Consider the following 13984-nt stretch of genomic DNA (forward strand, 5'->3'; position numbering starts at 1 on the left):
CAATTCTATTGATCATGATAAGCTTTTGTGAATTTTCAAATATGTAAAATGTCACCCACACTCAAAATAGAAACCGGGGAGGGTTGGCAGCAGGAATGTAAAAAAAAATCCAAAGAAGATTAAGTGAGTTGCAGAATAATGGAAAATGAACTTTAATGTAATTAAGTCTAAGATCATTGATATTGGAGTAAGAAAGATCAGCTAGAGTATTTCTTAGATGGTGTGATATTAAGAACTGCAATTGCAGAGGAACAGCGAGCTTTAATCCAGGTACACAAATTGCTGAAACTGGTATATACGGGTCAAAATTTAATCAAAAAGGACTAAATCGAATGTTGGGATTTATCTTGAGGAGGCTGGATAAAAACAAAAGGATGGAAACTTTGCTCCAGTGAAACACTATCTCGATCAGCTCCCATCAATGGTACAGATTCGGATACTACATCTCAGAAATAATTCTCTGGTCTTGGAAAGAGAAAGGTTTACCAGCATGTAATCAAGGTTAAATTATGAGGACAGATTACCTGAACTGAGGATTTTAGTATTTTTAAAGTAATTGATTGAGAGAATTTTTTTTCTGCTTATGGAGTAGATGAGGACAAGGGAACTGGGTATTACAAATTTCCATTTGGTTTACACCTGCCTCTGCAAAGAAAAGCTTATAGGTTTATCAAGACCAGATTTCAGTGTTTACCACATGATTTTCAGAGTTCTAGCTCAATTTTAAAATCATAGCCAGTCCATCAAATGCAGAAACACTTCCACCAGCAGAAAGCAGATGTTGGTAGCTCATTTGATCATTTTAAAACAAAGAACGATACATTTTTGTTTGCCAAAGAACTTAAGGGCTATGGATTCCAAGGTGGATGAGTCAAGTCAGGGTACGGATTGGCAATGATCAGAATGAATGGTGGAATGGATTTGCTGGGGGAGAGATGAGTACAGAAAATTATATGACCTACTCCTGTTCCTATATCCTCCCCGTTGGTATTATGTTTATTCTGAGATCCTGCACATGCATATCGACATCTTATCAGCAAATCAAATTTATGTAAAATTAGGACTATGTAAAAACTGGTTTGAATAATAAACAAAAATCCACATTTTTCTTATTTTGTAAAGCAGGCTTTGCAACAGTGAAATCTATGCATCAATATTATTCAATCAAGCGTCAACTTCCCAGTAACTACAAATATCAGACACATTAGAAAACATCTTAACTGGGAAGCTGAAAGGATTCGAGTATGTGTGGAGGGAATTAATTAAATCAGTTCAAAGCTCTGTGATAGCGACAGGCTGGAAAGCCTTTAAAAAACACGGTGGAGAAATGTGTTCACAGATTTTGTCATGCAGACTGAACATTGATTCTTCAGGGGCTTGCAGTGCCATTAGATGCTACCTGTGAAGGTCAGTTGCTCAGCTGTTAGCTCAGGTGGTTAGTTTGTGATGCAGAATGATGCTCACTGTGTGGGTTCAATTCCCATACCTGCTGAGGGAACCATGAAGATCCCATCATCTCAATCTTGCTTGAGACATGGTAACCCTCAGGTTAAACCACCAGTCATCTCTTAGGCATGTCCTCCAGGACTATGGCAACCCACAGCTTCCTTCATTATTATCACTTAAAAACAATTTTTATGATGATTTCCAAACTTTAATCTCCTTGTTTACCACCACTTTCATATCACTCTCTCTGAGCTCCATATCCACCTATCTGCTCACCTCTCCCCTTTCCCCCCAACCCCCAACACTTCAGCTTCAGCATAAATACCACATTTTCCCAGTTACTTACAGTACACTGGACTCCAGTAAACTTACTGGTGCCTACCACCCAAAACGGGCTTCCTCCACCCCCCAAATCCCCAGCCGTACCCAGGAACTTCCCCACAATGTGCCTGCCGCCATTGGCCATGAGGCCACTATCGGAGAACCCACAGATGACATCACATCCGCCACCGCCGGGTTCCCCACTTCCGGGACAGCGAACACCATCGCTGCCGTTGCCACCGACACTGAAGTCGCAACCACCCTCACCGCTACTGCCGCCGCCTACCCCGCTCCTCCTACCGCCGACGCCGCTCCGCCCATCACCGACGTGGACGCAACTCCACCCACCGCGGGCGCAACTCCGCCCACAGCCGACGCCGATGCAACTCCGCCCACAGCCGACGCCGACGTCGCTCCGCCCACAGCCTCCACAGCCAGCAGCTCCAGAGGAGACAGCAGTACCCAGCCCTGCCGAGTCTTCACCATCCCCCCAGACCTACCCCTTACTGAGGACGAACGGTCAGTCCTCAGTAAAGGGCTCACCTTTGTCCCCCTCCACCCACAGATCAACGAATACCGCTCACGCTTGGATATAGAGCAGTTTTTCCGCCGCCTCCGCCTCCACGCTTACTTCTTCAACCGTGAACCTAACCCTCCCTCTACTGACCCCTTCTCCCACCTCCAACACACCCCCTCCTCCTGGACACCACCCCAAGGCCTCCTACCCTCCCTCGACCTCTTCATCTCCAACTGCCGTTGAGACATCAATCGCCTCAACCTCTCCACCCCTCTCACCCACTCCAACCTCTCCCCCGCAGAACGTGCAGCCCTCCGCTCCCTCCGCTCCAATCCCAACCTCACCATAAAACCTGCGGACAAGGGAGGCGCAGTTGTAGTATGGCGCACTGACCTCTATATCGCCAAGGCCAGACGCCAACTCTCCGACACCTCCTCCTACCGCCCCCTTGATCATGACCCCACCCCTGAGCACCAAACCATCATCACCCAAACCATCCACAACCTCATCACCTCAGGTGATCTCCCACCCACGGCCTCCAACCTCATCGTTCTCCAACCTCGCACTGCCCGCTTCTACCTCCTTCCCAAAATCCACAAACCTGAATGCCCTGGTCGACCCATTGTCTCCACCTGCTCCTGCCCCAGCGAACTGATCTCCAACTATCTAGACTCCATTTTCTCCCCCTTGGTCCAGGAACTCCCTACCTATATCCGTGACACCACCCACGCCCTCCACCTCCTCCAGAACTTCCAATTCCCCGGTCCCCAACACCTCATCTTTACCATGGATGTCCAGTCCCTCTACACCTGCACTCCCCATGCAGATGACCTTAAGGCCCTCCACTTCTTCCTGTCCCGCAGGCCCGACCAGTCCCCCTCCACTGACAGCCTCATCCGCTTAGCCGAACTCGTCCTCACACTCAACAACTCCTCTTTCAATTCCTCCCACTTCCTACAGACAAAGGGGGTAGCCATGGGTACCCGCATGGGCCCAAGCTACACCTGCCTCTTTGTAGGTTACGTGGAACAATCCCTCTTCCGTACCTACACCGGCCCTAAACCCCACCTCTTCCTCCGTTACATTGATGACTGTATCGGCGCCGCCTCGTGCTCCCACGAGGAGCTCGAACAGTTCATACACTTCACTAACATCTTCCACCCCAACCTTAAGTTTACCTGGACCATCTCTAACACCTCTCTCTCCTTCCTGGACCTCTCTGTCTCCAAATCGGGCAACCACCTAGAAACCGATATCCATTTCAAGCCCACTGACTCCCACAGCTACCTAGAATACTCCTCCTTCCACCCACCTTCCTGCAAAAATGCCATCCCCTATTCCCAATTCCTTCGCCTCTGCCGCATCTGCTCCCAGGATGAGGCATTCCACTCCCATACATCTCAGTTGTCCTCGTTTTTCAAGGACCGTAACTTCCCCCGCTCCGTGGTCGAGAACGCCCTCAACCGTGTCTCCCACATCTCCCGCACCTCATCCCTCACACCCCATCCACACAATAACAACCAAAAAAGAATCCCCCTCGTCCTCACGTACCACCCCACCAACCTCCGGATCCAACGCATCATCCTCCGACACTTCCGCCATCTGCAATCCGACCCCACCACCAAAGACATTTTTCCCTCCCCACCCTTATCTGCTTTCCGGAGGGACCACTCTCTCCGTGACTCCCTTGTCCGCTCCACACTCCCCTCCAGCTCCACCACACCCGGCACTTTTCCCTGCAACCGCAGGAAGTGCTACACCTGCCCCCATACCTCCTCCCTCACCCCCATCCCAGGCCCCAAGAAGACTTTCCACATCAAGCAGATGTTCACCTGCACATCTGCCAATGTGGTATACTGCATCCGCTGTACCCGGTGTGGCTTCCTCTACATCGGGGAAACCAAGCGGAGACTCGGGGACCGCTTTGCAGAACACTTACGCTCGGTTCGCAACAAACAACTGCACCTCCCAGTCGCGAACCATTTCAACTCCCCCTCCCATTCCTCAGACGACATGTCCATCCTGGGCCTCCTGCAGTGCCACAACGATGCCACCCGAAGGTTGCAGGAACAGCAACTCATATTCCGCTTGGGAACCCTGCAGCCCAATGGTATCAATGTGGATTTCACAAGTTTCAAAATCTCCCCTCCCCCTACCGCATCCCAAAACCAGTCCAGCTCGTCCCTGCCTCCCTAACCTGTTCTTCCTCCCACCTATCCCCTCCTCCCACCTCAAGCCGCACCTCCATCTCCTACCGACCAACCTCATCCCGCCCCCTTGACCTGTCCGTCCTCCCTCGACTGACCTATCCCCTCCCTAACTCCCCACCTACACTCACCTTTACTGGCCCCATCCCCGCCTCTTCGACCTGTTTGTTTCCTCTCCACCTATCCTCTCCTCTATCCATCTTCTATCCGCCTCCCACTCTCTCCCTATTTATTTCAGAACCCCCTTCCCCTCCCCCTTTTCTGATGACGGGTCTAGGCATGAAACGTCAGCCTCTCTGCTCCTATGATGCTGCTTGGCCTGCTGTGTTCATCCAGCCCTGCACCTTGTTGTCTCAAAACATTAACCCTGCTTTCCTCACACAGGTGCTGTCAGACCTACTGAGGTTCTCTAACAATTTCTGTTTTTGTTACAGATTTTCTTTACATGATTGCATGTTCCAATAGCTTTTACAAACACTGGGTGGAAGGTGGTAGAATGGCTGGGATGAAGAGTTAAACATTTTTAAACGGAATTTTTTTTTTATTCATTCACAGGAATGAGGGTGTTGCTGGCTAGGCAGCATTTATTGCCCATCCCTAAATGCCCAAAGGGCAGTTAAGAGTCAACCACATTGCACTGGAGTCAATCTGCCCACTTCTAGTTTTAATGAAGATAGGTTGGGGACAGATATCCTTCACAACAGCCAGGCTGTTCGCTGAAATACTCTAATTTAACTTAAGTTTTAGTTTTCAAGTGTATAGGCTGAGTTCATCAGCCTCAGGGCAAAAGGAAATATGACATGTTCCAGCCATCAAGTAAGTGCCTTTATGGTATAGATTGTGTGCCAGCTGGAGCTGGAATGCCCTTCCTGCCTCCCATACCCAGCTGCCAACACTGTATTGCTATCTCAGATCCATAAGCATTGACTAATTCCTTGCCCAAGAGCCATCAGGTAATATCTATCCCCGTATCTCAGGATTAGTGACTGATGCCAAAGCGCAATATGTAGCATCCCTGACAGTCCTGTTATATATCCAACTCTTCTCGCCTCGCCTTGCAATATCCAATTCCTCCCTCTCGCCTTGCAATATCCAACTGTCTCCGCCTCCCCAACCTTGCAATATCCAACTCCCTCCCTCCCTCATCTTGCAATATTCAACTCTCTTCCCCCTTGCCTTGCAATATCCAACTCTCTCCCCTCATGATACGAGTCTCTTCCCCATGTTGCAGTACCCAACTTTCTCCTCCATTCTGTAATATCTCTCCCTACATTACAATAATCGACTCTGCCCCCAGGCTGCGCAATATCCAACAACTTTCCACAGTCATCCAAATTTTAAAGTCAAGTAAGGCAATGTATGAGATTAAGGTATGCTTATATGCTTTACAGAACAATATACACTCATCAGATTGTGGAGAAGGCACTGTTGGATAGATTCTTACTGGTATTTTGTTTCAAACCATGGTTTTGCATGACCAGCAATTGGCAGTCTCCACATGTGGATTGTACAGGTGAGCCAATATGTACTATCTGTCTCTGATCTCCCCGAGGGCATTAAAAAACAAACAGAGTCAGCATGATTTCTTGAAATGAAAAGCATGTCTGACTAATTTATTCGAGTTTTTTTGAGGAAGGCTCAACCAGAGTGGATAGAGGGGAACCAGTAGATGTGTTGTATTTGGACTTCGAGAATGTGTTCGACAAAGTACCTCACAAAAGATGATGTCAGAAGATAAGGGCTGACAGGGTTGGAGGTTGTACATCGGCAATGATAGAGAATCAGCTCATGGTCAGCAAACAGCAACTGGGGATAAGGGGTTCTTTATCAGTTTGACCTGTGACCTGTGGGATTCCACATGGATCATAGCTGGGACTGCAAGTGTTTACAATATACAAAGTGTCTTGGAGGAAGCAAGTGAATGTACTGTAATCAAATTTGCAAATAACACTAAAATAGGTAGAAAGGAAGGTTGTGACAGGGATACAAACTGTCTAAAGAGAGATATTGATAGGTTAATTAAGTGGGAATAAAATGCTGGCAAATGGAGTTTCATGTGGGAAACTGCAAAGTTATTCATCTTGGAAGGGAGAACTAAAAAATAGAATATTAATTAAATGGGGATTTAAAAATCTGCCAAACAAAGGGACTTGGGGGCTTCTTGTGCAGGAAACACAGAAAGCCAGCACACAGAAAAGCTAATGTAATGTTGGCCCTTATTTCAAACCGGTTGGAGTATGAGAATAGGAAAGTGTTATTACAACTGTACAAGCTGCTGGTGAGACCACATCTGGAGTACCGCGAGCAGTTTGATCCCCTTATTTAAGGGAGATAAAAAATTCATTGGAGACAGTTCACAGAAGGTAGACTAGGACAATGCCTAGTATGGAGGGATTGTCTTCTGAGCAAAGATTAAATAGATTGGGACTCTAATCACTGCAGTTTCGAAGAACAAGAGGTGATCTATTGAAACACACGGGATTCTTAAGGGGCTTGACAGAGTAAATGATGACAGGATATTACCCCTCATGGGAGAGTCTTTGACCAGAGGGCACAGTGTCAGAAGTAAGGGGCACCAACTTAAGATTGAGACAAGAAGGAATTTCATCTCTGAGAAGGTTTTGAGTCTTTGGAACTCCTGGCACAGACAGCCGTAGGGACACAGTCCTTGCGAATATTTAAGGTTGAGATAGATAGTGTTTTGCTCAGTCAGGGAATCAAGGGTTACAGGGAAAATGGCAGGACAATGGACTTGTGGAATGTTGGATCAGCTATAATCCTTTGGAATGGTGCAGCAGGCTTGGGGGCTGAATGGTTGAATCATGTTCCTATTCCTTATAGTCGAATGAAGAATGGGATTCGATTTACATGCGAGCCAGAACATTGGGAAAGTTGTTTTTTTTTTAACAAAGGTCACCAATGAGCTGTTATTTTTAAAAGAAAATTTGGTAGTTTCCTTGGGCTTGTTACAGTCTTAGTCCTAAAAGCATGAGATTTATTGAATTCATTTCCGCAACTTGCCTTTTGGGGAACTGAACTCATGACCTCTAGAATGCTGAGGTCGTACTATAACTATCAGAATGATAAATGTAATAAACAATCAATCTCTTATGTTCAGAATGTATTCACCCAATAAGTTACTTTTGAAATATTTATATACATTATAACCCTACTTTTGAATGTCAAAGTAATTGTTTTCACAATTATCCAAAAATAAGCTCCATTATCTACAGCTTTGATGCATCTTTAATGATAGTCCTTCGAAAGATGAACTTTATACAGACGAAAAGAAAAAAAATGTTGAAACAATTAAATTATTTTTGCAGTGTTGCTCAAATACAGCATTTCACAGGACAATAAAAGTCAAAAATACTTACTATCCTCTCCTGAATATCCTGTAACGACTTTTGGATTTGGGCCTGATCCAACATCATTTATTGCTTGCACCTTGATGTCATAAGGTACAAATGTTGAGGTATTCGTAACAAAGTAGTGATGCTTATTGACCACTTCTTCGTTCCACGTTGTGTTAGCCCCTTGCCGTCTCCAACTAACTTTGTATCTCAGTCCAGGTCCATTCCAGTCAATTGGTTTCAGCGGCTGCAAAACACATATAAAGAAAACGTTTGCAGCTTTTGAATCAAACATAAAAATGTTGCAGTAAAATAATTACAGTATGCTTCAGATTAACACAAACGAAAACTATGGATGTTAGAAGTGGAACATTTACAACTGACAGTATATTTTGTTGGCAATGCAGGGCATGTACTGGTAACAAAAATAAGACATCATGAACACATTGTTCGGAATAGCAGTGTTCTGGAAAAAATGCTGACATTCAAGGTCATCTAAATGGTTAATAGCAAGTTCCAAGAATTAGTCAAATGGTTAAAATGACCGGGAGCTGAGAGAGTTCTAATTAAGACTGGTATCAGTTTCAACAGGGGTCTGTGAGATTCAGAATGAAAAGACTGATGAAAGTGGTCTGATACCAAAACCGATAAAATTAATAAGCCAGAAAAGCTCTTGAAAAACTATTGATATGGTAAATTATCTTTCTTATCATGACTTTAAGTTCTTTACACAGGAAAGAAGTATGATACTTAATGTGAAATCTGTCCCTTGTTAAACTGCTCCAGCATTGTAAGATTTCTGTAATTCTAATTATAGTTTCTAATACTTATCCATTTGAATTACACCATAGAAAATAATTCATCTGATTTAATTATCATCTTGGTTGATCACTAAAGGTTTGCTCAGATAAAGCAGAATTTCTTTGTGCTAATAAATATCGTTAAGAATATTTTACTTCTCAAAATGGTTTGTTTCTAAAAGGTCACTCTGAGCTGAAAGTTCAAGAATGGAAGTTAAAGAGTAAGGAAGATTTTCGTGTTCAACGTAACTGAAATAAAATACACAGAGAAAACCCACAGAGGAAAGGTCAGTGATGAAAAGGAAACTAACAAGTAAGAAAGATTGATTGACCGAGGAGGAGGATGTGCCCACCACAGAAGAGGCAAGACACGTGAATGACAGCCAGTCACAGGCATCCTTAGAGTGAAAGCTACAACATTGTAAAGGAAAACAGAATTACCCAATTCTCTAGCAGTCGACCTACAAAACAGATATTATTTATCCCTTCATATCATTGAGAAATAATCTCAATGTTGGAAATATGCAAGTAATTTGAAATACAAATTGCAAGCCAAATCACGGAGGTCTTGTGGTTCGAGACAGAAGTTCCAGGTTCAAGAACCACTCAAGGACTTGATGGTCAAGGAGGTTACATTCGTAGCACAACCAAACAAGGTGATTATCAAGTTTGTGATTCCATCCCATTTGCACCAATGGCAGGCTCTAAAGATGTTATCGATTCCTGCACAGCAATGTGATGAAAATAAATTGGATCCTCAAAAGCTCCAGGATAGAACATGCAGTTTCATGTGCAAGTTGCCACAGCAACTCAGTCTCCTTGGGGAAGTGGTAGGCTGCGATGTCTAAGGGAAGGTGTTTTTCATAGGCTTACTGTATTGAAGGGGAAAAAAACAAAGGACACCTTACATTCCTTTTTAGGGAGTTGGGATGATTGCAAGGGAAATGGAAATGTATGACATGTGAAGGAACTTGCCGAGAGTCTTGAACAGTGAAAAAATTTGTCTGAGTATTTTCTAAAATCCAAGTACTTAGTTTCACTTTCCTTGTTCTGGCATTTGGTTCACCAGTTCCACTTCCCATTTCTTCACAATCTGTTCTTTTTGTGGCATCCTGATTTCAGATATTTCTTCTCTCTGTTCATTATCAGCTCAATTTTCTGATGTCGCAAGCGATACACACAACATGCAGAAATTATCCTGGAGACTTTGGTTGACTGTCGCATAGTATCGGATTTATTAAGGTGACTATAAAGAATCTTCAGCATGTTTAGAGTCTGTTCTCCCACACTGACCGCATTTTCATCGACCTTATATATTTTATTCTCATCTGCCTGTAGAACGTACTCTGGAGTCATCAGTGTCCCAACTAGCAGCAGGATCACAAAGATTATAGCACACAGATTGATGTTGATTGTAGTTGATTAGGAAAGGTAGTGACATGGCAAAGAATATTTTAATGTAACAAGTGGTTAGGATTGAAAATGCACTGCCACAGATTGTGGTTGAGCCAAACTCAATTGAGGTGTTCCAAAGGGAATTCGATAATTATCTGAACATTTGATGACCAGTATTTCATTTTACTCATTCATGGAACGTGGGCTTTGCTGCCTGGGTCAGCATTTATTGCCATCCTAACTGACCTTCAAGTGCAGTCGGCTCACAATATTTCTGTGCTGTCATTAAAGCTCAGACCAATGCAATAGTTACAGATTTTAGCCTGATGGTCGGGAGAACCATACATTTCGCAACACCCAACAGGTTGCTGGGATTGTTGAGGTACCACCCAAGGGAGTGGCAGTAATCCAATGGAGCATAAACCCGTTGTCCTCTCTCGCAAAGAGAGCATTTGCCTTTTCAACCCTGCCACTCTTGCCAATGCCAATGTCTGTTGCGCAAACAATGCAGACTGTCATTACTCATGACTAAATGGTCTGGTTTGGAGCTGAATCTTCTACATAGGAACAGGAGTAGGCATTTTAGCCCCTACGCTAGTTTCATCATTCAATGAGATCCTAGCTGATCTTTGTCCTCATCCTACATGCCTTTGGCCTATATCCCATAATATGTCCGCTTAACAAAAAAAAACTTTCTCAGATTTAAAATTACCAACTGATTCAGCATCCATTGCCCTTTGTGAAGAGAGCTCCAGACATCTACCACACTTTATGTATAGAAGTGCTTCCTAACATTTTTCCTGAACGGTCTGGCTCTAATTCTCAGACAACGCTCCTTATTTCTCGAGTCCCCCACCAATGGAAATAATTTATCCATCCCATTTTTTCCTGCTAATATCTTGAAGACTTCAATCAGATCACCACCTAACCATGTGAACTCTAGGGAAGACAGGTCAAGCATTGATAATCTCTCCTCATAACTTAACCCCTGAATTTCAGATAGCATTCTTGTAAATTCACCAAAGATCCTCAGACAGCACCTTCCAAACCCACAACCACTTCCATCTAGAAGGACAAGGACACCAGACATAAAGATACACCACCATCTCCAAGTTCCCCTCCAAGTCACTCACCATCCTGACTTGGAAATATATCGCCGTTCCTTCACTTCACTGGGTCAAAATCCTGGAATTCCCTCCTTAATAGCATTGTGGGTCAACCCACAGCAGGAGGACTGCAGCGGTTCATGAAGGCAGCTCACCACCACCTTCTCAAGGGCATCTAGGGATGGGCAAGAAATGCTGGCCAGCCAGCGACACCCACATCCCCCAAATGAACAGAAAAAAAAACTTGCACTGCACTTCCTCCAAGGCCAATAACACCTTCCTAAGGTGTGCTGCCCAGATCTGCTCACAGTGCTCCAAGTGTGGTCTAACCAGGGTTTTGCATAACTACAACAGTATTTCCGTGTCCTTATACTCTAGTCCTCAATGGCCTGAATAGTCTAATTCTGCTTCTAAATCTTATGATCTCCAGATATAAACGTTTGCATTCCATTAGCTTTTTTTAATACTTTCTGCACCTGTTCATGATATTTTAAAGATCTACGCACCTAAACTCTCAAGTCTCTTTGGACATCCACTGTATTTAACTTCATACCGTCCAAAAAGTACCCTGATCTGTCCTTTCTTAGTCCAACATGGTTAATCTTACACTTGCTTAGATTGAACCACATATGCCACAGTTTTACACATTCACTCATCAATCACAATCACTGAATAAATTTATGCCATCATCTATACTGTCTCCAATGTTGCCTAACTTTCCGTATCAGCAAATTTGAGTATATGACATTCTATGCCATTATCTAAGTTGTTAATAAATAATGAGATCCTAGCACAGATCATTGTGAGACAACACAGGTCACATCCTGCCAATTTGAATACAATTATCTCTACTCTGTCATTGCCATTCAACCAAATTCTCAGCCATGTCAGTAATTTGCCCTCAGTGCCATGGGCTGGACAGAACAAGTAAGGTGAAGCTGTTTCACCGTGCAAAAGAACGAGAACAGCATTGGTTTAAAGTGATGTGGAACAGAAGCAAGGGTTATCTGAAAGAAGAAAACCTTTTTCACATAGCAAGGAGTTAAGGGATAGAATGCACTGCCTCGAAATTATGTTGGAGGCAGGTTCAATCAAGCCATTCAAAAGGACACTGGATTTTTTTGGGAAAGTAACAGTGTGCAGGAATATGGGGAAAAGGCAGGAGATAGGCACAAGACAACAGAGCCAGCCTGCATAAAAGATCCAGACGAGATAACGGAGCCAATGCATGCATGACTGGCCAAATGGCCTCCTTGTATACTGCAATCCTGATTCTGTGATAATATCAGGGAGAAGCGAAGGTACAGCGCTGCTGGTGAACAGGGAAATGGATTTGCAGTTACAGATGCTGCACTCAAATGAATTTTGAAGGAAAGAGCAGCCAGCAAGAGGCCCTGTCTTTTACTTCTCCCCTTCCTTTTCTTCGTGCTTCTGTTTTAGTTTTGTAGCTTATAGCAAGGACTGTCTGCTCATGATGTTGTGTTTGTGCAGCATGCTTTCTCAAGTACCATAAAGTAGCTGGGGCAGCACAAACATTGTTTGAGTGTGCCAGTGATCTAGTCTGCTTTGTCGTGTTTTGTGTGGCACATGGTTTTTACTATCTGCAAGCTGTGCATGTAGAGAAGGCTTGGCTACCGGAATCATTAGCCAAACGGCCCTCATCATCCAGTACCATCATTTGGTTTGCCATATGGCTCAATGCAGATGGGCTATCACAAGCATAAGTAAATTAGCTCCTGCCAGAATATTAGATTTGAACCTTCATTATTCATATGATCATATGCCAGCTGTCGATGGGGAGAGTGGAATCCTTTTTCTGCCTCTGGAATAAGGTAGAGTTGATGTGCAGCATCTACAAATGAATAATCATGTAACCACTGGCACCCTGTACCATAGGAAAGCCTGCAAACTTAGCAAAGATTAGAGTGAGCAGTTTCTGTTCTCCTGAAAGAGGAATGACATTTGATTTGCTTTCCTCAGTGGCAAATTCAGAGATTCTGAAAATACATTCAGCTCCAGCCTTGAAGGAGCCAGATGCATAGATCATCATCACTGACTGTGTGCAGCTCTAAAATCTACATTGTAGGAGGGATGTGATTGCACCGGAGATGCTGCAGAGAAGATTTACCTGGATGTTACCTCAATTGGAGAGTTTCAGTTATGAAGAGAGATTGGACAGACTTGTGCTGTTTTCCTCAGAGCGGAGGTGATCGAGAGGGGACGTGATTGAGATGTATACAATTATAAGGGGCATAGATAGCACAGACAGGAAGAAACCTTTCCCCTTGGTGGAGGGATCAATGACCAGGAACGTAGATTTAAGCTAACGGGAAGAAGGTTTAGAGGAGATGTGAGGAAAATCTTTCTCATCCAGATGCAGTGGGAACCTGGAATTAATTCCTGTAAGGATGATCGGGGCAGAAAATCCTCATAACATTGAAGAAGTATTTAGATGTGCACTTTCAATGTCAAGGCATTCAAAGCTAAAGGCCAAGTGCTGAAAAATGGGATTCAAATAGTTAGGTTCTTGGTTTTTTTTTAACTGGTGGGAACATTGTGGGTCAAAAGGGTCTTTTTCTGTGCTGTAGATCTCTATGATTTGATGACACATTGACCTTCACAGACAGTGGTACACTCCTTTCCCTGCTCTGTATAATGGTTACAACAGGTTAAGTACAAATTTGACAGAGGTGTTCAAAAACATGTGGCTTATTTAGAGAGAAATAGCTTCTAGTCATAGACGTGTTGGTAACCAAAAAGCATCGAGTTCAGCTGAGGCGACATAAAGAGATATAAATGTAGCAAGTTGTGATCTTGAATGCACTGCCTGAAAGCTTTG

The 13984-nt window shown here is 44.0% G+C and overlaps 1 protein-coding gene across 1 annotated transcript in view; it reads right to left on the reverse strand.

Moving 5' to 3' along the window:
- chl1b (cell adhesion molecule L1-like b) overlaps positions 1 to 13984 on the reverse strand; it is an 809671-nt gene that overhangs the window by 215603 nt on the left and 580084 nt on the right. The window contains exon 22 of the mRNA XM_048606742.1: positions 7869 to 8091. Coding sequence (XP_048462699.1) covers positions 7869 to 8091 — 223 coding nt within the window. The remainder of the gene's footprint in view (positions 1 to 7868; positions 8092 to 13984) is intronic.

Source organism: Rhincodon typus, chromosome 16 (genome assembly GCF_021869965.1).
Source record: "Rhincodon typus isolate 14 chromosome 16, sRhiTyp1.1, whole genome shotgun sequence".
In the NCBI taxonomy this organism is placed as follows: Eukaryota; Metazoa; Chordata; class Chondrichthyes; order Orectolobiformes; family Rhincodontidae; genus Rhincodon; species Rhincodon typus.